Here is a 27,838-nt window from a genome sequence, read left to right as displayed (position 1 = left end):
CCCAACAGACACCACTGAAGCAAACCTCTCACAAAACAATGCTGAGCCTACTATTTGAAATGGTGTCTGATAGTCTTCAATTTTGTTTTTTAAAAATACTGATCTCAGTGCTTTAAACTGATTTCATGACTCATTAGTGATTTGTGGTATGTTGTTTGAAAAACACTCCTCAATGGTACATATTACCTAGGAGTGAGACTGCTGTGTTATGGAGTATGTTCAACTTCACTAGATAGTAACAAATTATGTTTCAAAATCATTGTACAAATTTAAATGGGTAGGAAATATCAGAAAGGGAGACAGAACATAAAGACTCCTAAATCTGGGAAACGAACTAGGGGTGGTGGAAGGGGAGGAGGGAGGGGGGTGGGGGTGACTGGGTGACGGGCACTGAGGGGGGCACTTGACGGGATGAGCACTGGGTGTTATTCTGTATGTTGGCAAATTGAACACCAATAAAAAATAAATTTATTATTATTAAAAAAAAACAAATGTATACCTTCCCCAGCAGCATGTGTCCTGTGGAACTGTGTCCTCACCAACACGTGGTTTTTATCAGTCTTAATTTTGTCAATACTGTGTATGTATGTATATATATATATACATAAAGGTCTCTTGCTGTGCTTTAAATTGCGTTTTCCTTATTACTGTTAAAGTTGAACATGCTTTCACAAGTTAATTTGCCACTTATATTTCCTCTCATGTGAAATGCCTGTCCATGTGTTGTGCCACTTTTTTCTTTTTTTTTCTTTTTTTATTCTTACCGATTTTTAGGGTGGTTTTTTTTTATCCTTTGTTGTTGTAGATGTTACACCTCTTTTCTACAAGTCTGTGCCTTGTCTTATATTGTCTTTATGGTGTCTTTTAACATAAGTTCTTAACTTTCAGTGGAATGTATCAATCTTTTATACTCCACACTTGCTGCATCTTGTCTACTTTCAGACCATGAAATATATATTTTTTAAAGCTTGAGAGTTTCATCTTTCACATTTAATTCTTGAATCCATTAGAAGTTTTTGTCTATAGTGTGAGAAAGGGATCTAATTTCATTTTTTCCTCTTTTAGTGGTTGTCAGTTGACCCAGCACCATTTACTGAAATGACTGTCCTTTACTAGTGATCTGCAGTGCCAGCTCTGGCACTCATATATATTTCTATGTATGTGGGAGTCTATTTCAGGGTCACTTTGTTCCTAGTCTATTTGTGTATCCTAATCCAACAATATACTATTGCAATTACACTAGATTTATAATTATTATATTATTATGTCTGAAATATAATTCAGAGTTGTGTTGGGTATTCTGGGTCTTTTGCAATTCTTCCATATAAGTTTTGGAATCAGTTTGTTAAGTTTCTTTTGTTTGTTTGTTTGTTTGTTTGTTTTCTCCAAAAACAAAAAAAAAAAAAAAAGAAGAAGAAGAAGAAGAAGAAGAAGAAGAAGAAGAAGAAGAACAAACAAAGCCTGCATGCACACAAGGAAAATATTCCATGACCGTGGTTTTATGAGGTATCTAGGGTAGTCAGATTCATGGAGACAGGAAGTAGAAAATGGGGGGCCTAGAAGGAGGAGAGAACAGGGTGTTATTATTTAGTGGGGACAGCATTTCAGCTTGGGAAAATGAAAAAGTTCTGGAGATGGATGGTGGTGATGGTTGTACAACAGTATGAATGTACTTAATGCCATTGAACTGCACTCTTAAAAATGGTTAAAATGGAACTGGAGGGTATTATGCTGAGTGAAATAAGTCAGTCGGAGAAAGACAATCATTATATGGTCTCACTCATATGTGGACTATAAGAAATAGTGAAAGAGACCATAAAGGAAAGGGGGAATCTGAGTGGTGAAAAATTAGAGAGGAAGACAAACCATGAGAGACTCCTAACTCTGGGAAACAAAGGGTTACAGAAGGGGAGCTACGTGGGGGGATGGGGTAACTGGATGATGGAGCATTAAGGAGGGCAAGTGGTGAGATGAGCACTAGGTGTTATAGTATATGCTGGCAAATTGAATTTAAGCACAATTTTTTAAAATGTTTAAAATGGTGGATTTTATGTTATGTATATTTTACCACAATTTTTAAAAATCTGTAATTTTCTTTGAAAGTGTATTAAATCTATAGATTTGCAGAAAAATTGACATATTTACAAAACTGATCCTTGCCTCAAAGATTTTAATCTTCTAAGTGTTTTCTAGAAATTTATAATTTTCTCCATACATAGTGTATCCTTTGATAGATTTACTACTAGGTACTTTATGATTTTGTTGTTGTAAAAGAAATACTTTTTAAAAATTATGTTTTTGTCATTGCTCATTTATTATAAATGCAGTTGACTTTTGCATATAAACCTGACCATAAAAAATAATTTCTTCTGTGTCTGTAGATTCCTTGAGTGTTTTTCCATAGACAATCATACCATCTGCAAATGATGATTTTTTGTTTCTTTCCACTTGCTATTCCTTTTATTCTTTTTTATGTAGAAGGTGTTCTTTTGTCTTATTCCTGGTTTTAAAAAGAATTAGCTTAACATTTCACTATTAAGAATGATGTTTGAAAAAAAAAAAAAGTGACCTTTACTGAAGTTTCTGAATCACCTTACTTCCTAAAGAAGCTCCACTTACTGTTATTTTAAACATATTTTTGTCATTACGAGGTGTTGAATTTTTCTGCAAATGATTTTTTGCATCTACTGAAATATTTTTTCTTTAGTTTGTTAATGTGATAAATAACCCTCATAAATATATTTTTTTAAGATTTTATTTATTTATTCATGAGACACACAGAGAGAGGCAAGACATAAGAGAGGGAGCATTAGGCTTCCCACAGGGAGCCTGATGCGGGACTGGATCCCAGGACCCTGGGATCGCAACTTGAGCCAAAGGCAGACGCTCAACCACTGAGCCACCCAAGTACTCCACCTCATAAATCTTTTACTGTTAAGCTACTCTTGCACGCTTGAGAAATGTTTAATTTTGTTATGCTGCATTGTCATTTTTATATTTCCCTGAGTTTGACTTGCTAGTGTTGTTTTTAGGGTTTTTGTTTACTTATTAGCTTACTGTTTTCCTTTCTTGTAGTTCCCTGATTTGAATTTATATCAAGTTTTACTGGTTTCATAAAGCTATTTTGGGAGTAGCTTCTTATTTTGTGGGAGAATTTGATGAGTTATCTAAAAACTATCTGGGCCTGGGGAAATATTTAAACTACTGATTCATTTACAGTTGACCCTTGAACAGCATGGGTTTGAACAGCACAGGGCCACTTACATGTGTACTTTCTTTGATAAATAGAGTACAATACTATAAATGTATTTTCTTTCCCTTATGATTTTCTTAATAACATGTTCTTAAAAAAATAAAAAAATAACATGTTCTTTAGCTTACCCTACTGTAAGAATACAGTATATAGTGTGTAAACATACAAAATATGTGTTGACTGTTTTCGTTGTTGGTAAAGCTTCCAGTCAACAGTAGGCTATTTGTAGTTAAGTTTTGGGGAAGTCCTAAGTTATATACAGATTTTTGATTGCACAGGAGTCAGGGCCATGCTGTTCCGGGGTCAACTGTAGGTTAACTGTCTTAAGACCATTTAGGTTTTCTCTTCTTGTGTTGGTTTTCATAAATAATATTTTCTAGGAATTTACCCATTTGGATTTGAATTTATTGGCATAACGTTTTTCATACTGTTCTCTGATTATCTTTTAAACTTCTGCTAGATCTGTAGTTAGGTCCCACTTGTCATTCCTAAATTTATTTTTCGTGCTTTCTCTCTTCTTTATTATTGCTTAATATTACCAGATGTTTGTCTGGTTTTTTGTTTGCTTTTTCAAATAATCAGCTTTCCTCTTTGTTGATCCTCTCCATGGTACCTTTGTTTTCTACTTCATTGATTTATGCTCATAAATATGTTGTTTCCTTTATTCTATTTTTAAGGAGTTTATTGTGGCTTTTTAAATTTTGTGTAATTTTTAAATTGTAACCAAAATGTGTTGAACTGATTTCCAAGGGCAGTATTTATTAGAATATGTCATCTTACAATCTTGATTAAAAACATAGGAAACACTAAATAAATAATAGTGTGTGGGACTTTTCATATCTGTTGGCATGAAGTAAATTAGGAAATCTGTAGTCTGTCCTTTTTTCTTTTCTTTTCTTTTCTTTTTTCCTGCCCAGGTTCCTGTTTATTCAAATTGTAGTCTCTCTTTTTTTTTTTTTTTTTTTTTTTTTTTAAGAGGCAGTGAGGGGCAGAGGGAGAGGGAGAGAAAGAGTCTTAAGCAGGCTCCATGCCCAGTGCTGAGCCCGTCATGGGGCTCAATCTTACAACCTTGAGATCACAACCTGAGCTGAAATCAAGAGTCAGATGCTTCATCGACTGAGCCACCCTGGTGCCCCAAACTGTAGTGTATCTTGAAGCATGAAAACATCAGCTCCCATACTCTAGGACTGTTTCACTTGTTTCTATTAGTTATAGTGTCTCAATTTGTCCTTGCACACTGGACAAAATCAGTGCATCCTTTTAATATTTCTAGCCCTAAATAGGCATTACGTAGTCCTGTTAGCTTTCCCCCCAATTTATTAGTTTGAAATTTTTCCAACATATAAGGAGTTGAAAGAACAGTACAATTCCCATCAGTATCAGTTCTATCCATTCAGGAAACTTGTTCCCAAACTGGCAGCAAATCATCTGCCCTTTCATTTCTTTTCCAGATAGCAGAGCAGGGCTTGTTTCCATCATTTTGAAAGCAAAACAGACCCTCACCCATATGCAAATCTATATTCCTAGCAAATTTTCCGGGATAGACTTTAGATGTGCCAAAGGCAGCATTCCAATTGTAAATATTTGGAAAGTTCCAGTCCATTTATTTTTGTCTCGGTTATTAACCTCCAAAACAGGACACATCTCTCTCCCACACATCCAGGTTTTACTGATTCAGTCTGTCTGTGTTTATCTACTTAAGTCTCAAAACCTTGCTCTGATTTTTATGTATATTAGGGAAAGCCTTTTCATCCAACATGGTCCCAGTGTACAGGGCACTTCACCTTCTCCACAGGGCTGCCACTGGAGCTCTAGATGCTCTCATCACCCCATGGATCTTTAGGAGATTGTGGAAGTTGAGGAAAGATTCTGCATTATACTGGAATGTTTTGCCATATTATATTATGAACACTTTCACATATCAAGCAAAATTTTTAAAAATCTTAGTGAACATTTATTCATCCACCATCTAGATTCTACTATCAACATGCTACTGTGCTTGTTACATCCCATATATATCCATGTATCAAATCCTCAACCCACCTATCAATTCATATTTATTCTCTGATGCATTTCAAAATAAACAGCAGACATGAGCATACTTCTAAGTATTTCAGCATGAACATCATTAACTAGAGTTCAAAATTTGGCTATAGTTTTTTTCTTCTTTTGTAGAATTTACATACAATGAAATAGACAACTCTTAAGTGTGCATTCACTGAATTTTGACAAATGTATACACCTATATAATCAAAACTCTTGTTAAATTATAGGTCATCAGTATCACTCCAGAAAGCTCTCTTATGTCCCTTTTCAGTCAGTTCCTGTGACCACCCAGATGCAGTCACTAATCTGATACTATTTTACCACAGATTAGTTTTTCCTGTGTTAGAATTTCATATAAGTGGAACCATACAGTATGTGCTCTTTTGTAGTTGGCTTGTTAACAAGCCATAATGCTTTCTGAGATTCATTCACGTTACTATGTATATTAGCGTCTTCCTTTTTATTACTGAGTAGTATTCTATTTTATGGATATACTAGGATTTGCTTTCCATTTTGTTGATGGAGAGATACCTGAGATGTTTTAAATTTTTCACTCTTCTGAGTAGTTCTACTGTGAATATTCATATATAAGTTTTTTATGAATATATGTTTTTATTTCTCTAAGGTGAATAGTAAGGGTGGAATTATTGGGTCATAGGGTATGTATTTGTTTAGTTTTATGAGAAACTATGAGAACTTTTTCCAAAGTGGTTTTGCCATTCTACACGTCATCAACAAGTATAAGAATTCTGGTTGCTCTGTATCCTTGTCAACATTTGATGATGTCAGTATATTTACTTTTAGTTATTCTAGTGGATATATGATGCTACCTCACTGTGGTTTTCATTCACATTTCCTTGATGACTAATGACATGCATTTGAATTTAGAGTCCATTTTGATCTTGTAAAATACAAGGAGGTTGCCATTAGCAATATTCCTACTTTTAAGAGAGTTTGCCCAGTCTTCGATGCTGGGTGAGTTCCTAAAACTACATGATGTGGTCATGCTTGGCATGTGATTCATGATACAGTGGCTGGATGAGATCCACTTTGTGTAGCCCATGAAATTGCCAACCTCAGGTGCACAGTATTCTATAGTTAACATTCCAAAAAAGATAATATCTAATAACAAAATTCACAATCTCCAGGCTTCCTAGTAACAGTCTCCGGAATGACTGAAACATACTTTTCAATACAATATGACAGTTCTTTACACTTTTTGTTAAATAGACTAGGAGAGAAGCTCAACCTTCTAAAGACCAGATTCAGAGTAAATACTGATATAATTTAAATTTCCTGGTGCTTGACATATAAATGACTTCCCATCTTTCCTGTCCTCTTGAAGGGCAATTTTTAATTCGGTGCTTGGCATTCTCAAAACCACTGCATCAATTGCTTTGTGGCATCTGACTGAGCAATAGCAACTACTACTTGTGGGTTTAATTTTAATTAATGAGAATCACAGTTATTTGAGTCTTATGATAACTTACTTCCCAAGGATATGGGGTGAGGGGAAGGCAAAGGGTGGTTAAGGTATGGGAAACCCTAAGTGGGAGGGAGGGGCAAGATGGCAGAAAAGTAGGGAAACCCTAAGTGTGAATTAACCCCTTTGCTGTCTGTCTAAACAGAAGTTTCATGGGGGGCGGAGGAAGGGATTCAAAATTAGCACAAAAGACAGAGCCACAGATTGAAAAGCCAATGGGGTTTTTAGGGAGACTTGGGTGTTTTGAGTCTCTTTGCGTCTAAGTCTCTTAACTCCTCTGTGCCTCAATTTCCTCATTGCCAGACAGGAATATGAAGATTACTACCCCTGAAGAAAGTCATTATCTCTGTAGAAGACTCTACCCTGCACTTGCCCACAGCCCTCTCACTGCGCTCTGGGGCTCCTCTTCCCTTAAATACAGGGGTCCCTAAGACAAAACCCTATCTGAGCATGTTCTGCCCATGTGACCTTAAGCAGGTTGCTGAAACTTGCTGAGCCCCAGTATCCCAAACTATACATTAAATTATTATGGTATCTGCATCCTAGAATTACTGAGATTGTTGAATAATGCACAGCAGTAATTAGCACAGATCCTGATACATTATGTATTTAAGAAATATTATTCATTGACAAATACTTTGCGACTGATGTATTTGGTTGCTAATACTCATTTGTAATCATTATTATAACAAATGCCTAACAATGGTTGAGAAAATTATTATAAACCCAATGGATGGAAATTATATAGCTCTTAATGAAGAAAGAGTATGTAAAATCTTGAATAACTACCTATAATACAATAGTAAGTGAAAAAAAGCAGGAAACTAAATTTTCTTTATACCACAAGGACAATCACATTGGATCAACTCAAGCCAAGCATTTATCAGAAAAATCCTGCAAGAAGCATGAATACAACAAGTGAGAGATATGAGGGGCTGAATTGTATTTACACTGCTTTTCTATTGGAAGAAAATTCTTTTTTGACAGAACAGACCCTGTCTGTTTTTTTCCCATGGAATTCTTTGGTGAGGACAAAATAATAATAATGGTCACTGTGTTTTTCCTTCAGCTTCCTGGCATTTAATGTGGACATAGTCGATAATCTCGCCTTTCTGTTGAAAGCAGTGAATTTTCGTGAAAGGGTTCTTCAGCGGAGTTTGGTGGCCAGAATTTATCATAAGGTAAAGATATATTGCATTTTTTTTCTTTTTGACACGTGTTTAAGGTATATTCTTGCTGGTGGATTATCTGCTAAATGTAGTAGAGGATGAGTCAGGGTAATTAAAGCTTCTGGAAAGGGCTAGAGTTCCTACAGGGCATTTGTATGACATGACAGCCCTGCCTGCTCTGGAGGCCCTAATGCTACTGTTTAACCCTTTTGTGTTGTCTTTTAGAGTTCTGCCCACAAGCCATCATTGGGCTGCCATGGGAGTTGATAAGTAGAGAACTTTTTAGCACTTATTGGAATTGGAAAATCATTGTCTCTATATACAATGAATACATTGTTCTCTGGGGGGAAAAGGTACATCAGGCATATATAAAAAATAACCATCGAATTAGCCTGAGATGCACTCTCTTTTCTTTTTTCTTTTTTAGTAGATTTTTTTGCACTTTCTTTTCTATTAAAACACCCATTACACCCTGTAAAATATAAAACTTTATATTAGCATTGATAGAAATATAGAGGGAAGTTCACCAAGTGCCAATGGGATTGGTTTGGGCAAACACCCCCCACCTCTGCAATATGTTGCATCTTCTAATCCCAGCACAGTAAACAAAAAGACTCTGAGAGAAAGTTTTACTTATCCCATTCTCTGCCTAAGCTCACAGATTCAGGGCTCTTATAATCTGAAAACAGACCACTGCTCCCCTTTTGCATGAGAATTAGGCTCCAAGGAGGTCAGAATTGGGCCCCATGCAACTCCCCTCCTTTAACTCCTCTCTTTCATAATGATTCTAAGATCACACCTCCTAGTATAACCACAGAGAGAGTAGAAGGGAATAAGATGAATAGCACATGAGGATGGGTATTCTCTTAGGAAATTCTCTGGAGGCAGAAGAACCCTGGGAGCAGAATGTGGTCAAGATCCACCCTGGTGAAATACAAATCAAAACCATGATAAGATACCACCTCACACCAGTGAGAATGGTGAAAATTAACAAGACAGGAAACAACAAATATTGGAGAGGATGTGGAGAAAGGAGAACCCTCTTGCACTGTTGGTGGGAATGTGAACTGGTACAGCCACTCTGGAGAACTGTGTGGAGGTTCCTCAAAGAGTTAAAAATAGAGCTACCCTACGACCCAGTAATTGCACTGCTGGGGATTTACCCCAAAGATACAGATGCAGTGAAACACCAAGTCTCCTGCACCCCAATGTTTATAGCAGCAATGTCCACAAGAGCCAAACTGCAGAAGGAGCCTCGGTGTCCATCGAAAGATGAATGGAAAAAAAATTTTTTTAAATAAGAAATAAATTAAATTAAATTAAATTAAATTAAAAAAAGAAAGATGAATGGATAAAGAAGATGTGGTCTATGAATACAATGGAATATTACTCAGCCATTAGAAATGACGAATACCCACCATTTGCTTCAATGTGGATGGAACTGGAGGGTATTATGCTGAGTGAAGTAAGTCAATTGGAGAAGAACAGACATTATATGATCTCATTCATTCGGGGAATTTAAAAAATAGTGAAAGGGATTAAAGGGGAAAGGAGAGAAAATGAGTGGGGAATATCAGAGAGGGTAACAGAACATGAGAGACTCCTAACTGGGAAATGAGCAAGGAGTAGTGGAAGGGAAGGTGGGCAGGGTGATGAGGTGACTGGGTGACGGGCACTGAGGGGGGCACTTGACGGGATGAGCACTGTATGTTATGCTATATGTTGGCAAATTGAACTCCAATAAAAATACACACACACACACACACACACACACACACAAAGATCCACCCTGGTGCTACATAGCCAGGCTGATTGAGTACCTGGAAGCTGGGTCAGGGTTGTACCAATCAGTCCATCCTCCAGGTATAAGTATGAGGTGACCCTGTCAGACACCAGGGTCACATCGGAGTGGCTTTAGTCACCCTGAATTATCTGCCCTTGTCAAACATGGAAACAGGTGAAATAAGCAAAGGATGTAATCACAGGCAAAAATGCTAGAGACGCACTAGTGAGCAGAATTAACAATGGATAAAATGTAGTCTATGAACTAGCTTTCCAAAACTGTGGAAGAAAAGGATAAAGATGCAATGGCAAGAGATGATGAGAGACAAAGAGTGAATATAAGTAAAAATCCAACCTGTGTTTAACAAATTCCTGGAAATGCTGGAAAAAGAGGAGCAGAAATAATAATCACAGACATAATAGAAAAATATTTTCCTTAGCATAAAAAAATCAAACTATTGATAGAAAAAATATCCATACTTGGACATAGTCTGCAAATCTAGCATAAAGAGATTATCATATAAGCCCCCAGACAGAAAATAATAGTTTACCAATAAAGGGGAAAAAATTAGCTCCTGCTTTTATTCACCAATTCCGAATGGAGTGATGTCTCCTTCCTTCTCTACAGAGGGAACTTCATGATCAAAACATACTATTCCAAGCCAAATTTAATTCTGGGTACAGATACAAAAACTCAGAAGCAATTTTACTCATTTGGCCTTTCTTAAACATTATTCAGAATTCAAAAATATAAGACACTTGGAGCGTTTGGATGGCACAGTTGGTTAAGAGTCTGCCTTTGGCTCAGGTTATGATCTCAGAGTCCTGGAATCAAGCCCCTCATTGGGCTCCCTGCTCAGCAGGGACTCTGCTTCTCCCTCTCTCTCTCTCTCTCTGCCCCTGCTTGTGTGATTTTTCTCCTTCTTGCTCACTCTGTCTCTCAAATAAATAAATAAAATCTTAAAAAAAATATATAAGACATTAAGAAATCAAAATTAATAATTCAAACATAAGGAAGTCAAGATATAAAAGGATTTATGGTCCCCCTAAATCCAACCAGTAGGTGTGTATTTTTAAAAAATGGTTACAAAATTCAGTGGATTCAAAATTCAAATGGACACCTGGGTGGCTCAGTCAGTTAAGCATCCAACTCTTGATTTCAACTCAGGTCATGATCTCGGTTGTGAGATCCAGCCCATCATAGAGCTCCACACTCAGCAGGAAGTCTACTTGAGATTCTCTCTCCCTCTCCCTCTGCCCTTCCCCCTACTCATGCTCTCTCTCTTTGTCAAATAAATAAATCTTTTAATAAAAATTTTAAATGGTTAAAAAGTTCAGAATCTAAAAATATTTTTTTTGGGGGGTGGGGAACATGAGTTTTAAAAAACTTGATTCTGGGGATCCCTGGGTGGCGCAGTGGTTTGGTGCCTGCCTTTGGCCCAGGGCGCGATCCTGGAGACCCGGGATCGAATCCCACGTCGGGCTCCCGGTGCATGGAGCCTGCTTCTCCCTCCTCCTGTGTCTCTGCCTCTCTCTCTCTCTCTGTGACTATCATAAAACAAATAAAAATTTAAAAAAAAAATAAAAATAAAAAAAAAATAAAAAACTTGATTCTGGAGTACCTGAGTGACTCAGTTGGTTAAGCACCTGCCTTTGGCTGAGGTCATGATCCTGGGATCCTGGGATGGAGTTCAAAGTGGGGAATCCCTGCTCAGTAAGAAGTCTGCTAATCCCTCCCTCTCTGCCACTATCCCTGCTTATATGCTCTCTCTCTCTCTTTCTCTCTCAAATAAATAAATAAAATCTTTAAAAAATCACCAAAAACTTGATTCATTGTTTCTATAATAGATTGGGTTTATAATACATTTTAAGGAAAGATAAAAGCTAGAGTAAAAACATTTTCAATTTCTTACTTTAATTGCAGGGTAGGCAAAAGACATTGTTTTGTTCTAACCTTGATCCTTAAAGAAACTTAGGTTAAAATACATTTCATTACATTGAAAGTTAACATGAGCACCAAACTCAGGATGCCTGTTACCCAAATCACTAGGGAAGACACAGCAAAGGTAAGTAAGTTACCAGAAGTGTGTATAATCAGAGATAGAGCAAGGAACAAACCAGGGAGTATGTTCTTAGTAGCCTCAAAGATTCTCCAGTGCTGCTTCTTTATATATGCCTACATCATATGAGGGTGGAGGGCTGAGGTTTTTTTTGTTTTGTTTTTTAAAGATTTTATATATTTATTTATGAGAGACACTCAGAGAGAAGCAGAGACATAGGCAGAGGGAGAAGCAGGCTCCCTGTTGGGAGGGTGATGCAGGACTTGATCCCAGAACCCCAGGATCACAACCTGAGCCAAAGGCAGATGCTCAACCACTGAGCCACCCAGGTATACCTGGAGATCTGTTTTGAGAAGGCTCTTTGGTTTGAGAATTTCCCCAGGATTGCTTCTCAAAATCTGCTTCCTATTTGTTGTGACATCTCCTTGGACTCTTGGCTAATTTGGCTAAGTACAAGTCCCCTCTCCCTGGCCCCAGAAGATTAAAAATTTGCTTTTCAACTACACTAATCTGATAATCCCTTGAAAACAACTTTTCTGTTACAATATGATCCCTAAATTCAAGGCACTTGACGGGATGAGCACTGGGTGTTATTCTGTATGTTGGTAAATTGAACACCAATAAAAAATAAATCTATTAAAAAAAATTCAATCCACAATAGGCCATGGAGAGCATCTTCTGATACAGTTCCATTGTGAGAGACATAAATCCCCCGAGCTTCCCCCTCTAAAATGTAGAGCATTAGATTTAAAATGAAAGTTTCAGTTCTCCTAATGCAAACATAGATTCTCAGTTTAGAAACAAATCTCATCATTTACACTTTATATAGAAAAAAAACTTATTATATATATTAATGTGTAGTTATCTACATCAGAACAAAAATGATTTTTAAAAAATACAGATTGGGCAATAGCAAGATATTTTCAGGTATCTTTCAGAAGATTGGTGTATTAGTCTGCTTGGGCTGCCGTACTAAAATACCACAGATTGCTTGGCTAAACAATAGGAATTTATTTTCTCATAGTTCTGGGGATGAGAAGTCTAAGACCAAGGTGTCAGCAGGGGTTTCCTCTGAGGTCTTCTCCATGGCTTACAAATGGCTGCCCTCTTGATGACTTTTCACATGGTTCTCCCTCTGTGCATGGCCTGCCTGATGTCTCTTCCTCTTCTAAGGATACCAGTCACCTCTTTAAAGATTTAATCTCCAAATATGATTACAATCTGAGGTTTGGGAGATTGAGATTTCAAGTATGAATCTTGGGGAAAACACGATTCATCTCATAATAGTTAGTGATGTTGATCTTTAAAAAAATTCAGAAGTATGAAAAAATACACAGCCAAACTGATGATACCGTAACTGTGAACTTTCATGTGCCAAATAACAAATTTCCATGATAGCCAGCTTCCAACATAGCCCTCAGGAATTTTCACCTTGTGCTATTCAAACCCTGTGTAGTCCTTTCCCATATTGTACCAGAATTGGTCTGTGTGAAATACAGCAGAAGCGATAACATGTTCCCTCTGAGATTAGATGATTTTAAAAACATGATGACTTCCATGTCGGCCACTCTCTTGCTCACTCTTTCTCTCTCTCTTGGATTACCCACTCTGTGGGAAACCTTGTCATGAGCATGCCCTCTAGAGAGGGCCCTGAGGCAAGGAACTGAAGCCTCCCACAAACTACCACAGGAATAAGCCTGGAAGTGTGCGTACCCTTCAAGCTGGGCTCAGAGCTTCAGAGATGGCAAGACCTGGGCAGTTGGTAGCTTGTTGACTTGCTACGCTGAGCCACAACTGTCCTGCTAAGCAACTTCTGCATTCCTGACTGTCAGAAACTGTGTGAATGAGTGTTTGTTTTAACCTGTCAAATCTAGGGGCAATGTGTTACGCAGCAATAGATACCTAACACAGAGGTGGGCACCTCAAGCCAGATGATAATGTAACAAAAACTCAAAATGTGGGAGTGGCCTCAGAGTCAGGCAGTGAGCTTTGAGAAGGCTTTTGGTAGAAGCCTAAAGCCTGGGTGGCTCAGTGGTTGAGCATCTACCTTTGGCTCAGGTCGTGATCCCGGGGTCCTAGGACCGAGTCCCGCATTGGGCTCCCTGCAGGGAGCCTGCTTCTCCCTCTGCCTGTATCTCTGCCTCTCTCTGAGTGCCTCTCATGAATAAATAAATAAAATCTTTAAAAAAATACCTTGAAGAAATTGTTCGTTGAAGCCTTTGGGCTTTGATAATGCTGTGAGTGAGGACTTGCAGGAAAGGGTGTATTATTAGAAGCTAGGGGAAGGGAGATTCTGGCTAGGTGGGGGCAGAACTTCAGCAACACTGTTGCCTGCAGTTACAGAGAAGGTAAAAAATGTACCTCATCAACTGAAATTGTTGACAGTGCTTGCTTGCTTATGGCTGCCTACAGTAAAATGTCAAAGACAGAAGCTGAAGGAAACAGTGTTGAACACAAAAGAACGGGAGACTTGCTGTGGTTTTGAACATTCCCAAGCTCTCTATGTGGTAAATATTTTCATTTCTTGTGGCTGCTGTAACAAAGTACACGGTGGTAGCTCTTGGCAACTGGTGTTCCTTGGCTTGTCTCCCCATCACTCCAATCTCTGCTTCTGTCACCACATGGCATTCTTCAGTCTGTGTGTCTGTCTTGTCTGTGTGTCTGTTGTCTTTTCTTCCTATGAGGGAAACCAGTCCTTCTGGCCTAAGGCTCACCCTTCTCCAATATGACTTCATCTTAACTTGATTATACACGCAAAGACCCTGTTTCCAAATAAGGTAGCATTCACAGATACTGGGAATTGGTGTTTCAATCTATCTTTCTGGAAGACATAATCCTACCCCCAAAAGAACCATAGAAAATGGCTTCAGAGCAAAGATACCAGAGTACTCTCAGGAATGCATGGCCTAAAGATATGAGTAAAATCCTTTAAGAGCTGAGAAAGATCAAAGATGGGTCTTCAATGGGGCAAAAGGCCCTCTGAAGAGATTAAGAGTATGCCTCACAGATCTTTTCAATCACACCATAGGGCCTCTAGGATGCTTAAGGGCATTGTACCCTAGCCTTCTTCATACTCCAAAGGCCTATCTCAAAGAGATTTGTGGATGTGGATTTTTTTTTTTTTTTTTTTTTTTGTCTAATGGGATGACCCCCAAAAAGATCCACAGAAGATGTATAAAGTTTCTAAGAGAATTATATCAGTCACATTTTTTTAGTTTCTGCTGAAAAGTACAGGGATAGCACAAAATGCCTTGAACCATCAAGCTTCTACAAGCTGGGAGCAGGCTAAGAAAACTACTCAGTCACAAACATGTGGACATTTCATGATAATGGAAAGATGCCTCAGAGGGTGAAGCCAAGGGCCATGGAGAATAAAAACTCCTGGACATAAGTAGGACTGAACCTTAATAAAAAAAAATTTGACACTTGCTTAGTTGGATTTCAGAATTTCTTGGATCACTGATCCCTTTATTCCTCCCATTTTCTTCCCTTTTGAGCAAGAATATGTATAGTGGTTATCCAATCCTATCCCATGATTATACATTGGCCATGAAGGGGATAGATAACTTGTCTATCCAAAAGGAACTGCACATAAGGAATGACATCTGGGGAACCTGATCTGCACCCAGACTAGAATGAGATGATGGGATTCTGGAATTTGAATCACTGCTATAATGGGATGAGATTTCAGTGGACCATGGAAAGGGATGAGGCTGTGATAGAATCCAAGATGGCCTTCAAGGATCCCTGCATCCTGCTAGTCACATCCTCATACATTGTACCAGGGCTGGTTTGTGTAACCAATAGAACGCAGCAGAAGTAATGGTGTGAGTCTTTTCTGAGACTGCGTTATAAAGACACTGTGGCTTCCATCTTAGTTTCTCTCTGTCTCTCCCTCACTCTGGGAGAAGCCATGTCATGAGCATCCCATGTGGCAAAGAACTAAACTGTCTTGCCCAAAGCTATGTAAATGAGCAATGTCTCCTGCAGCCCTCTTCAAACCTTCAGAGATGCCAGGGATTAGGGCAGTCAACAGCTTGACTTGAGAGCCTGAGCCAGAAACACCCAATCAAGACATGATCAGATTCTTAAACCCTCAGAAACCATGTCAGATAACAAAAGTTATTTGCTTTAAGATGCTAACTTTGGAGATAATTTGTTGCACAGCAATAGATAACTAATATAGCATCTGAAAGCAAAAAGTGTTTAATAGTTTTTGCATTGATAGACACATTTTTTGGAACAAAATATAAAAAGATTATAATCTCTTTAATCAGTATCTCCATTTAATAATAGAAGATGGCATTCTTTCAGTGTTGATAAGAGTATGATTGTGCAATATTCCAACGCTTCTTGTTTTTCAGTTATTATAGACAGTACCACAAGGAACATTCTTAACAGCATGCAGTTTTTAGACTTTACATACTGCCACATTGTTCTCTACAAATGTCGAACCAGATTGTACTTCCGCAGACCCACATTTCTCCACACTCATTTTTCTAACACATTACTTCTCCAACTTGCTAACATTTTTATCTTCAGGATTTGAGAGTCTGTCATCTCCTTCTTTTTTTTTTTTTTTTAATTTTACTGACATTAGAAAAATAGGCTCACTGTAAAATACCTACTTTTTATTCTGTTTTGGCATAATATTTGATGCTTTCTGGTACTCACTAAATTTTCAGAACTGTTTTTTTTTTTGCTTAGAATTGTTCTCTGCAAAAGAACAAATTGTCCACAAGTATTGATTTTCTAATTTTGAGAAAAGAAAACCTTTGTTCATACAAGTGTGTTTTCCAAACATTAAAAAAAAAAAAAAATAGGCATGTGGTATGGTGAAATTATTCACATTCTTGTTAGGTCTGAAGAGACTGCAAAAAAGATTTAAATATTTATAAGAATCATTAGGAAATAATTTCTGTAGGTTCTGCTGGGGAACGTAGTTTGCTTGGTGTTTTAAATCTGAGTACAGAAACGGTAAAAACGTGGAATTCGCGCAGGCCTCCCCATTTCCCCGAGTCCCTGGGTCATCCAGGAAAGGCCACTGAAGGTTTCCCGTGTGTCGCCTACGGGCAGGCTCAATACATATGTTCCTGTCACTTTGAGAGAGTCCGGGTTGAAGGGGCAGCATCCTTGCATCCCTTGGTGCGCAGTGGGGGTCCTGGGCCCCCAGACCTTCCCAGTGCCCTTGGCAGCCCCCCATTTGGCCTGCCCACCGTTGTCTGCACCGACTTCCACAGACTTTTGGTTCAAGAAGCTCCCTTCCGGGCCTGGCGGGAGCTGTTATTTTCCTAAGTGCAAATTGTTACACTGCAAATTGGTGAATAAAGTATTTTGCACTCGCAAAAAAAAAAAAAAAAAAAAAAAAAATTACAAGGGTTTTAGAATTAAACAAATGTATTTTACTGCTTCTGAGCCTCTGCTTCTATATTTATATATTTGAGGTAATAAGAGTGGCATAATATAAACTTGTTGCAAGGATGGAATAAGATAGAATATATTTTTAAAAAAACAGAAGAATTTTTGAAAACTGATAAACTTTGCACTCATGTTAATTATCTTAGTTACTGTCATTAACATAACCATTTTAATGGTCAATTTAAATATTCATTAAGCAAAACAGTGTTCTAGGTCTTAGTCATGGGAAGACCAAAAAGATTATTAAGATATGCTTCTGCCTTGGGGGTAAGTCCACTAGTTTTAGCCCAAGGCAAAATGAAATCAGTGCTAAATTATAACAAAACCTACAAGTTTAGAGGAAGGAATATTGACTTCTATATCTTAGTTTGTATTTTTGAGTAGGCTGTTTATTCAGCTAGCTGTATGTTGGCTTATGTCTACCTATATTAATTCGGTGTGAGTTGAAATAAAATGATATGTTCAATTTGAACATCGAACTCATGGAGCCTGGACAGTAGTCTTTGGACAATGTCCAAAGGTAGGTGATTTCATCTAGAATACCAACATCTTGTAAAAATAACCAGGTGTTTTGGTTCAGAATCTTAAAGGGGCTTCAAAATCTGTTTGTCTTCTTAATTTTTCAGTAATGCTCTTTAATTTTCTTCAACTGCACATTTTATTTTAGAATTACTTGACCAACCCTTCTCCTCACATTTTACAGCCCATTGGCCTCCTACCCTGGAACACAAGTTTAAGGAACTAGTAGTTCACGTTCAGAGCTGGGAAGTCCTCGCAAAAGAGTAGAATTGTACTATCATCTCTGGTAATGCTTTCCCCTCTTTTATGCACCCAGAATTAAACTGAAAATGGGGCTAGAAAATTCCTTCAGTGTGCTGGTGGCTATGGAGGGAACCCAGCCCTAAAGTTTCCCTTGAAGCCCCACTTCTCTAATTTTCCAAAATCATGCTGCATATCTTGCTCATTAAGACTGCTACATTATTTTCCCATTGTGGGAAGGAAGCACAAGCCAATAAACACTGGCTTGTCACTTTGAGAATATTCTATTAAGGACTTCTGTCATTGTATGGAGAAAAATCTATGGAGGAAAATATAGACAGACCCTCTCAGTAATCAATATGTTTAACAAATGACTATTTCTTTCCAAATATGCATAACAAAAATTGGGCAAGCAAAGGGATGAGAATCCAGATGGGATGATAGTCCTAGTTAAGTGGGGGATGATTCATGTTCTATCTCTTAGCACCCACAACCTACTTCCACCACACTAGTATTCCCCACCCTTCAGGGTATATAAGAATCACCTGGAAAAGAGTGATTTTAAAAATCTGATTCATGGTGCCCTACACCACACTGCAAGGCTGAGTTGAAAGGAAAAGGGAAGTGGTTTGCAAATGAACATTATGAATCATCCTCAAAATCCAGAGGCAGTAAACTAAGTTGGAAACAACTACCCTAAGTTATTTTTCCTTATCAGAATTTGAGATTTGGATGGAGTAGAACTGGTGGAGGCTGGAAATAAGGTTATCAGAGATGTAACTTTCTAGAGCTTTCTGTCTAGAATGCTGTCTACAATTTTTATTGTTGTGGTCAATGTTCCACCTGACTGTGTGTGTGTGTGTGTGTGTGTGTGTGTGTGTGTGTGTCTTTAAAGCTCTTAATTTAGATCTTTAAAACATAATAAAGCCAGAATACTTATGTAAGGACTGTATTCCTAACAAATGATGCCAGCAATTTTGTTTGTTACAATTTTAGACTGATAGCATCTTTGCTCAGGTCACCGGGTTGGGGTTTAAAATATTCTCTGAGTTCTTGCCTATGAAAAATGAGAGCTTATTGGATGACACACACATGGCACATGCTGGAGATAGGGCTGTCATAATCTTCCATCAGTCAGAGTCTTCAAGGGCTTTGGTCACCAGGTAGTGGGTAGATCCAGAGAGGGTCTTGGAAATACCATTGTTGACGAATCCAGAGAGAGGAAAAACTCTGGTGCTGCTTTGCTTGTATTTCTCTGAGAGTTTGAGGGTGGAGACAAGGAACAGAGTAACAGCAGCTGGGTAGTGTTTGTTACATTTTTAAAAACCAATACAGTGGCCTGAATAGCAGATGTTTTACTAAAGATCTCCTGGCACAGAAATGCCAAGAGCTTTGTTCCAGAGACAGATCATCAAAGATAGGAAACAGGATTAGAAACCAAATTTCCTGAGTTCATACTTTGCATTGCTATTGTTGCATCGTCTTACTCCTGTGGTCAAGTTGAGTTGGGATGATCGGAAGACCAGGGCAATCTGATGGAGGGGCCTTTGTATCTTTTAGAGTATGGATGCTGCCTATGCAAAGGCACCTTTATAGAAGTGTGGCTCGCTCTTTGCTGACTGGTACTTGAAATTCCATTAGTAAGGAACATGTTCCCGTTTCTCAGTGAGAGATAAGGCTTAAAGTTCTGTGACTCCAGAGAAGGAGAAAGGGTAACTGACTGCACTTCTCAGTAAGCTATACATGGTGGCTGAGGAAGAGGTAGATGCTGGTCTGGAGGGACCCCAGAGTAGACAGGCAGGAAGATCCGAGGCTGACTGTGCCTGCTTCCCAGGTGTACAGTGCTCCCAATCCTTAGCTTGGCACTTTCCTTTTTGTTGCTGCTGGTCATAGGTAGTGTTTCTGGCCTGTAATGTTTTCCTGTCTCTCACTTTCTTCTCCACCCTGTAGCAACCCAGTTATATTTTCTCTTTTCTCTCACTTCTGACTTTTTCCACCTTTCCCTCATAGAGAGCACCCTAAATTCTCTTCCTAGGGAAACCTATTATAGAGAGGGAATAGAAAGGAAAGAAGGAAGGGGAAATGAAGAAAAAGGAAAGGGAAAGGAAATAGAATTCCTGATTACTACATAGGGGGTGCAGTAGTTTCCTTTGGAGTATGAGAGCTGGAAGGGTCCCTCAGGGTGAACTAGTCAAACCCACTCATTTACAGATAGGAACCTGAGGATAAAGAAGGTTAGTGCTTTCTTCAAGGTAACACAGTCACCAAGAGCAAAGATTAGGCTGATACTTGATTTTGCAAATATCCAATTTTTCTCAAACTCTTATTACACTATTTTTAGTATCCATTTATGAATCTTCCTGGAAACAATGAATACTATGGTGTTTGCCTCGTGGGGATTTTCTATTTCCCTCATCTCAATTACAATAGTTAATTAGAACCAAGAGCTGTCTCTTCACTTGCTACTGTTCAATTAATTATTATTTATATCAGTGTAGACTCACAGATACTTATTCTGTGTTTGAGCTACAATCCAATACTATCATTATTTATTTTCTTGCTCAAATTGTTACAGTTTTGGCCATTGAGAACTCCTTCAGGTTACCCATTATGTCCCTTTGATATGTCTCTCTTCTTTTTTTAAATTTTATTTATTTATTTATTTTTGGTAAGCACTTCCTTATTTTCTAGTACCACAAAATGTATTGTATCTTGTGTGTTCCCTGTCAGACCTACCATCGTTTTCCCAAGAATCCCTACTTCCTTTTATTGGAAAATGGTGTTTAAAAACCAATATCTGGTTGCTGGGTGTGCTAATTATTGCTGGGGTATCACTACTTCTAGCTGTTCTAAGTGAGAAAATAAATGTATGTTTACTAACTCACACATTCTCATCACATAGACCTGTATGTGTGTAGATTAGAAACCAGGAGTTTATACTAGTAGCTCTGATTCCAGTCCAAAATTATAAGGTGCATTCTAACCTTCTGTCTTTCCTATTTGTGACTTCTTTCTCTAAGAAAGTGAGAAACTTGGCTTTCATTGTCTAGTATATGTTTACTTATTTGATCTGCCTTAGTATACATAGTAAGTAGTTTCAGAATTGCTAACCAAACCTCTGTGAGAAACACATTTACTAACTAGAACAGAGTATTCCTCTTTTAGCTTATATACTATCTAAAATAGCATATTTAAAGTTACTTTTATTTTGTTTCCTTTTCCACACCCTTTAGTGAGATTAGGTCATTTATTTGTAACATGAGTTCATTTGTTTCTGTTTGTTTCTACTTTGGGAATCTCCCCACATACTGGTTGAATTTTGTCCATTCATGGGTTTGGCTATGCAAAACAGCCCTAAGTTTCTAGGACTTAGAGCTTTTATTTATTTTTTTAAAAGATTTTATTTATTTATTCATGAGAGACACACAGAGAAAGAGGCAGAGACACAGGCAGAGGGAGAAGCAGGCTCCATGCAGGGAGCCCAACATGGGACTCGATCCCTGGTCTCCAGGATCACACCCTAGGCTGAATGCAGCGCTAAACCACTGAGCCACCTGGGCTGCCCGGACTTAAAGTTTTTAGAAAGGTATACTTATCACCATTTCTATCTCTTTCTCTTTTTTCTTTTTCCCCCCCTTTACACACCTCCTATAGGTGTCATTTTTTAAAAATGTACTTTTGGCTTATCTTTCCTTTATTTCTGTCACCCTAATATGCAGGAATATGTATTTCTTCTCCTTCTTCTTCTTCTTCTTCTTCTTCTTCTTCTTCTTCTTCTTCTTCTTCTTCTTCTTTCTTCTTCTTCTTCTTCTTCTTCTTCTTCTTCTTCTTCTTCTTCTTTTTTTGTTAGAACACAAAGTTTGCTTTAAATATTTTTATAAGTGAAAGGACACCAACCACACTCCTACTCAGTTAAGAGAAACACGTTTACAATCCTGAGGTCTTTTATTTTCTTTACATTTATCATGGCATGAATCCATAGGGAATGGGTTCCAGCAGTTCAGGCTCCTTTCCATTAGTTCTCACAAAGTGTGCTTCTCTGGGTGGGGCAGGCTGGCACTTCAGTTGGACCCAAGTACCTTCCTCTTTGGCTTCCTTCTTTTTCTGATCATTTTCCTTCACATGCTTCAGGAAGCTATCTTGGCTCTTTGAGTGTTTAATATGCTTAGTGTGGACATTAATTCTCTTGGCAAGAATCTTGCCCTTAACTTGTTTGTTTACAACAATGCCAACAGCATGCTGAGTAAAATTGTAGACTCTTCCACTTTTGCCATGGTAACATTTGTGGGGCATTCCTTTTTGAACAACGCCCATTCCCTTGATGTCCACAATATCACCTTTCTTATAGATTCGCATGTATGTGGCCAAAGGAACAACTCCATGTTTTCTTTTCTTTTCTTTTTTAAAAGATTTTATTTATTTATTCATGAAAGACACACACACACACACACACACAGAGAGAGAGAGAGAGAGAGAGAGAGAGAGAGATAGGCAGATAGAGGAAGCAGGCTCCATGCCGGGAGCCCGACGCGGGACTTGATCCCGGGTGTCCAGGATCACACCCTGGGCCAAAGGCAGGCACCAAACTGCTGAGCCACCCAGGGATCCCCAACTCCATGTTTTCTAAAAGGCCTAGAGAACATATAACGGGTACCTCTCCTCTTTCCCTTTGTGTTGGTCATTTTGGCAAATTACTGAAAGATGGTGGTTCTCAACATGTATATATTCTTTTTTTTTAATTTTTTTAATTTTTTTTAATTTATTTATGATAGTCACAGAGAGAGAGAGAGAGAGAGGCAGAGACATAGGCAGAGGGAGAAGCAGGCTCCATGCACCGGGAGCCCGATGTGGGATTCGATCCCGGACCTCCAGGATCGCGCCCTGGGCCAAAGGCAGGCGCCAAACCGCTGCGCCACCCAGGGATCCCTGTATATATTCTTATATTGCTTTCTCTGTTACGTGAAGGATAGCATGCCATAGATACGCCTCTGTACTTTCCCCCCACTTAATAGTAGTCTGTCTTGGGAATTACTCTGTATCACTTCATAGAGATTGATCTCATTTTTTTAATAGCAGCAGAATAATACATAATAATTGTCCTACTACATTGGTTAGTAATGTCCTAACCCCTCTCTAATACATGGGCATTTAATCTTCCTCTCAATATTTTACAACTAAAAATAATGCTACAGTGAATAACCTTATACATATATGTTTTAGTATTGCTTAATGTGTATCTTCAAGGCTGATTTCTCAAAATTTGACTGCTGGATCCAAAGTAAGTGCATATGTAACGTGGTTAGATATTATTAAATTCTGCTTCAGAAGAATTGTACCAGTTTGCATCCCACCTCCACCCCACCCCCAACCAAAATGTTTGTTTTTTCACAGGCTTATCAACAGAACATGTCCTGGGTTTTCTTCCCAATTTGATGAATGAGAAATGGTATCTCTGTGTTGGTCTAACTGTGAGTCAGTCTGGGCAGTTTTTCATCAGGGCAGAGACCATTTTAACATATGTTTTATGTATTGTCTACTTATATCATTTTCCCCATTTATCCATAGGGCTTTTGATATTTTGTCCCTCCATTTTTTTAAAGATTTATTTATTTATTCATTCAGAGAGAGCGAAGAGAGAGGCAGAGACACAGGCAGAGGGAGAAGCAGGCTCCATGCAGGAAGCCTGATGTGGGACTCGATCCTGGGTCCCCAGGATCACACCCCGGGCTGCAGGCGGCGTTAAACTGCTGCGCCACCGGGGCTGCCTTTGTCCCTCCATTTTTAAGAATACTTTCTATGTTAAGGATCTTAAGCCCTTTGTCACATTGCAAAGTTTTTCTCCCAGATTGTCACTTGTTCTTTTGACTTTGTTCATGGTGATTTTTGCCATGCAAAAAAAAAATTTTTGATTTTTATGTAGTTATAAATGTAATCGTATTTGCTTTTATTGACTCTGAATTTTAACAGGCAGAAAGCCTTTCCCTGCATTTGGGTTAAAAGGAAGTTATCACATGGAAACCTCAATCTTAATGTCATGAGGAGTCCAGCAGATGGAGTTTGGGACTGTCAGAAAGATTGAAAATCTTTGAGAAAAATCCAAAATAAAGGAGGGAACAGCAGAGAGGGAAACTTCACAATGTGTGTATGAACATTACTCAAATCAGTAACTTTTATCTGAAATATGCATGCATGGACAAAGAGGTCCAGGGATTTTTAATCTCTAAGGCTTAAATAACTGAGCAGAAAATTCAGCTGTTGCCTACTACATAGGAAGCAGAATTTGTAGTTTGAATCCTGCCTGCCAAGTTAGAAGGGTAAAGACAATGGCTTTCCGTTGAAGCCCCAGAAGGGCCATAGCTTATGTGTAAGACTATGACTATGACCCAAGAAAAAGGATTCACCCAAGAACCAAAGGTAAAATTAAAACAAACTAAAGATAAAACCAACAAGATTCTTTTTGACAAAGCATAAAACAGCCTCCACAAATTCAAGTTTATCTGCTAGTGATTTAACTGGGAAAAAACTCAACGCTCTTTAGAAGAAGATAACAGTATCCAGAATGAGTATTATTCACAGAGTCCAATATAAAATAAAATGTTATCAGACTTGTGAAGAAATAGGAACATGTTATGCATAATCAGGAGAAAAACCAGTCAATAGAAAAAGACTCCTAAAATAACCAGATGTTGAAATTAGAAGAAAAGGTTTTTGAAAACATACAATGAATGTATTAAAGAGTAGACAGGTTGGGGATGCCTGAGTGTCTCAGTCAGCTAAGCATCTGACTCTTGCTTTTAGCTCAGATCATGATCTCAGGATTGTGAGATGGAGCCCTGTGTCAGGCTCCATGATCAGCATGGAGCCTGCTTGAGATTCTATTTCTCCCTCTCTCTTTGTCCCTCCCCCTTGTGTGCTCTTTCTCTCTCAAATAAATCTTTTTTTTTAGGTATAGGTAATTTTTTTTTAGATTTTTTATTTATTTATTCATGAGAGACACAGAGAGGCAGAGACACAGGCAGAAGGAGAAGCAGGCTGCCTGCGGGGAGCCTGATTTGGGACTTAATTCCAGGACCCCAGGATCATGCCCTGAGCTAAAGGCAGATGCTCGATCAGTGAGCCACCCAGGTGCTCCAGTATAGGTAAATATTAATGACACTTTTCCTTCTTATCTTAAACTTTTTATAATTCAACTGGCTGTTTAAAGCAAAAACAATTGTTTATAAAGTACATATATATATATATAAAGTACATAATATATATATGCGTATATATATATATAAAGTATATAATATATGTCATATATTTTTATATGGCAACAATAGCACAAAAGATTGCATGTAGTGTTCATGGAATTATATTATTATAAACTTCTTATACTATACATGAAATGTCATTAATTCAAGGCAGAGTATTATAAGAATATATATTGTAATAGATAAAATAGACTGAGAAAAAGGAAACTCTTTAGTTAATCCAGAAGAATTCATGGAAGGAAGAACAAAAATTAAAGACCTAAGGAGATTGTCTACAAGTAGACTTATACCCAACACTATCAATAATTATATTACAAAAAAAAAAAATACAAAAAAAAATACAAAAAAAAAATAATAATTATATTACACATAAATGGACTGAACATTCCAATTAAAGGCAAACATTAGGGGCACCTGAGTGGCTCAGTATGTTAAGCTTCCACCTTTAGCTCAGGTCATGATTTCAGGGTCCTGAAATGAGCCCCACATTGAGCATCCTGATCAGCAGAGTATGCTTTTCCCTCTCCCTGTGCCCCTCCTCTCCACTTGAGCATGCTCTCTCTCTCTTTCTCTGTCTCAAATAAATAAATAAAATCTTTAGAAAAGAAAGAAAGAAAGGACAAAAATAGTCACAGAGTACTAAAACTAAACAAGCTCCATCGATATGCTGTAAAGGTAAAGACAGACAAGAAAAAGATATAGTTTGCAACTAGAACATAAGAAAGCCTATATTAATATTAGATAAAGCAAACTTTGAGACAAAGAGTATTACTAATGATAAAGGTCATTTCATGATAATTTAAAGGTCACTTCATCAAGTAGAGAGGACAGGGGCACCTGGGTGGCTCAGTTGGTCTAGTGTCCAACTCTTGATTTCAGCTCAGGTCATGATCTCAGGGCTGTGAGATTGAGCCCTGTGTGAGGCTCTGTCCTAGGTGTGGAGCTTGGTTAAGATTCTCTATCTCTCCCTTCTTCTTCCTCCCCCCACACCCTGCCCCTAGCTTACATTCTCTCTCACTCTCTCTCTCTTTTATCTTCTTCTCTAAAAAGAGAGAGAGAGAGAGAGAATAACCTGAAATAGATATGCACCATAACAGGCATTTAAAATACTTGAAGCAGAGAAGCCTGGTGGCTCAGTGATTGAGCATCTGCCTTTGGCTCAGGTCGTGATCCTGGGGTTCTCGGATCAAGTCCCGCAGCAGGCTTCCACAGGGAGCCTACTTCTCCCTCTGCTTATGTCTCTGCCTCTCTATGTGCATCTCTCATGAATCAATAAGTAAATAAAATCTTTTGAAAATAAAATACTTGAAGCAGAAATTGACAGAACTCAAAGGAGAATAGACAAATCCAGTAATTGATGGAACAAGAACAGAAATTCTGTAGAGCTAAAAAATGTGAAAAATGCTATCACCCAACTTGACCTATTTAGAATTTATAGACATTTATTGAAAACTAGACCCAGAGACTACAGTGCTATCCATAGACGATTCTCTGTAATTTCAGTCAATAATTTTTTAAAAACATTTATTTTTTTTTTTGAGAAGGGGATAGTGCGTGAGTGGGAGAAGGGAAGAGGAAAAGGGAGAAGGGAAGCAGATTCCCTACTGAGTGAGGAGCCCAATGCCGCCCAATGCCAAGACCCTGAGATCATGACCTGAGCCAAACCAAAGTTGGTCGCTTAACCTACTGAGCAACCTAGGCACTGCTCAGTCAATAATTTTTTTTAAAGATTGAAATGATCATGTTTTTTCTTTCAACAATAGAATTAAATTAGAGAGCAATAACAAAAAGATATCTGGAAAATCTTGCAAATACATGAATATTAAGCAACACATTTCTAAATGATCTGTGAATCAAAAAAAAAAGAATCACAATGGGAATTGGAAAGTATTTCAAACCAAATGATAATGAAAAAACAACATATCAAATTTTGTAGGGTGTAGTGAAATATCCTTACAGGGAAATTTATAACTTGAATTGCGTATCTTAGAAAGTAGAAAAGAGAAGCACCTGGTGGCTCAGTTGGTTAAGCATCTACTTTCAGCTCAGGTCATTATCCCAGGGTCCTGGGATTGAGCCCCACATTGGGATCCCTGCTGGGCAGGGAGCCTGCTTCTCCCTCTCCCCTCTGCTCCTGCTCTCTCTCTCTCTGTCAAATAAATAAATAAAATCTTAAAAAAAAAAAAAGGAAGGAAGAAAGATCCTAAGTAAATGAGGTAAGCTTCTACCTTAAGAGGCTAGAAAAAGAAGAGCAAAATAAGTAGAATAAAGGTAACAATAAAGATTAGGAAAAAATTAATAAAGTAAAAAACAAACTATATAGCAAAATCAAGAAATCTGAAAGTATCTTCTTTAAAATGGTTGATAAAATCACTTAATCCCTAGCAAGACTGATCAAGAGAAAAAGAGAAAGTACTAACAATATTAAGAATGAAAGAGAAGACATTGCAACATACAAGACAGATGTTAAAAATACAAAAAAGGGAATATTATGAACAGTTTTATGCAAATAAATTCAAGAACTTAGAACAAATTCCTGGAAAAATACAACTTTCAAAAGCAAGCAAAAAATGGAAGATCTAAAAATATCTATTAAATGAATTTAATTTGTAATG

General features: G+C 37.9%; 1 protein-coding gene across 4 annotated transcripts in view; it reads left to right on the top strand.

Moving 5' to 3' along the window:
• Nucleotides 1-27,838, top strand: part of ACOXL (acyl-CoA oxidase like) — a 353,848-nt gene that overhangs the window by 233,563 nt on the left and 92,447 nt on the right. For all 4 annotated transcript variants that reach the window (XM_072770257.1, XM_072770256.1, XM_072770255.1 and 1 more), the window contains one exon: nt 7,852-7,963. In XM_072770257.1, the coding sequence (XP_072626358.1) occupies nt 7,852-7,963 (112 nt within the window). The remainder of the gene's footprint in view (nt 1-7,851; nt 7,964-27,838) is intronic.

The sequence above is a fragment of the Canis lupus genome, chromosome 12 (assembly GCF_048164855.1).
Source record: "Canis lupus baileyi chromosome 12, mCanLup2.hap1, whole genome shotgun sequence".
NCBI lineage: Eukaryota > Metazoa > Chordata > Mammalia > Carnivora > Canidae > Canis > Canis lupus.
The sequence above is the reverse complement of the archived record's forward strand: the minus strand, read 5'-3'. Positions and strand labels throughout refer to the sequence as shown.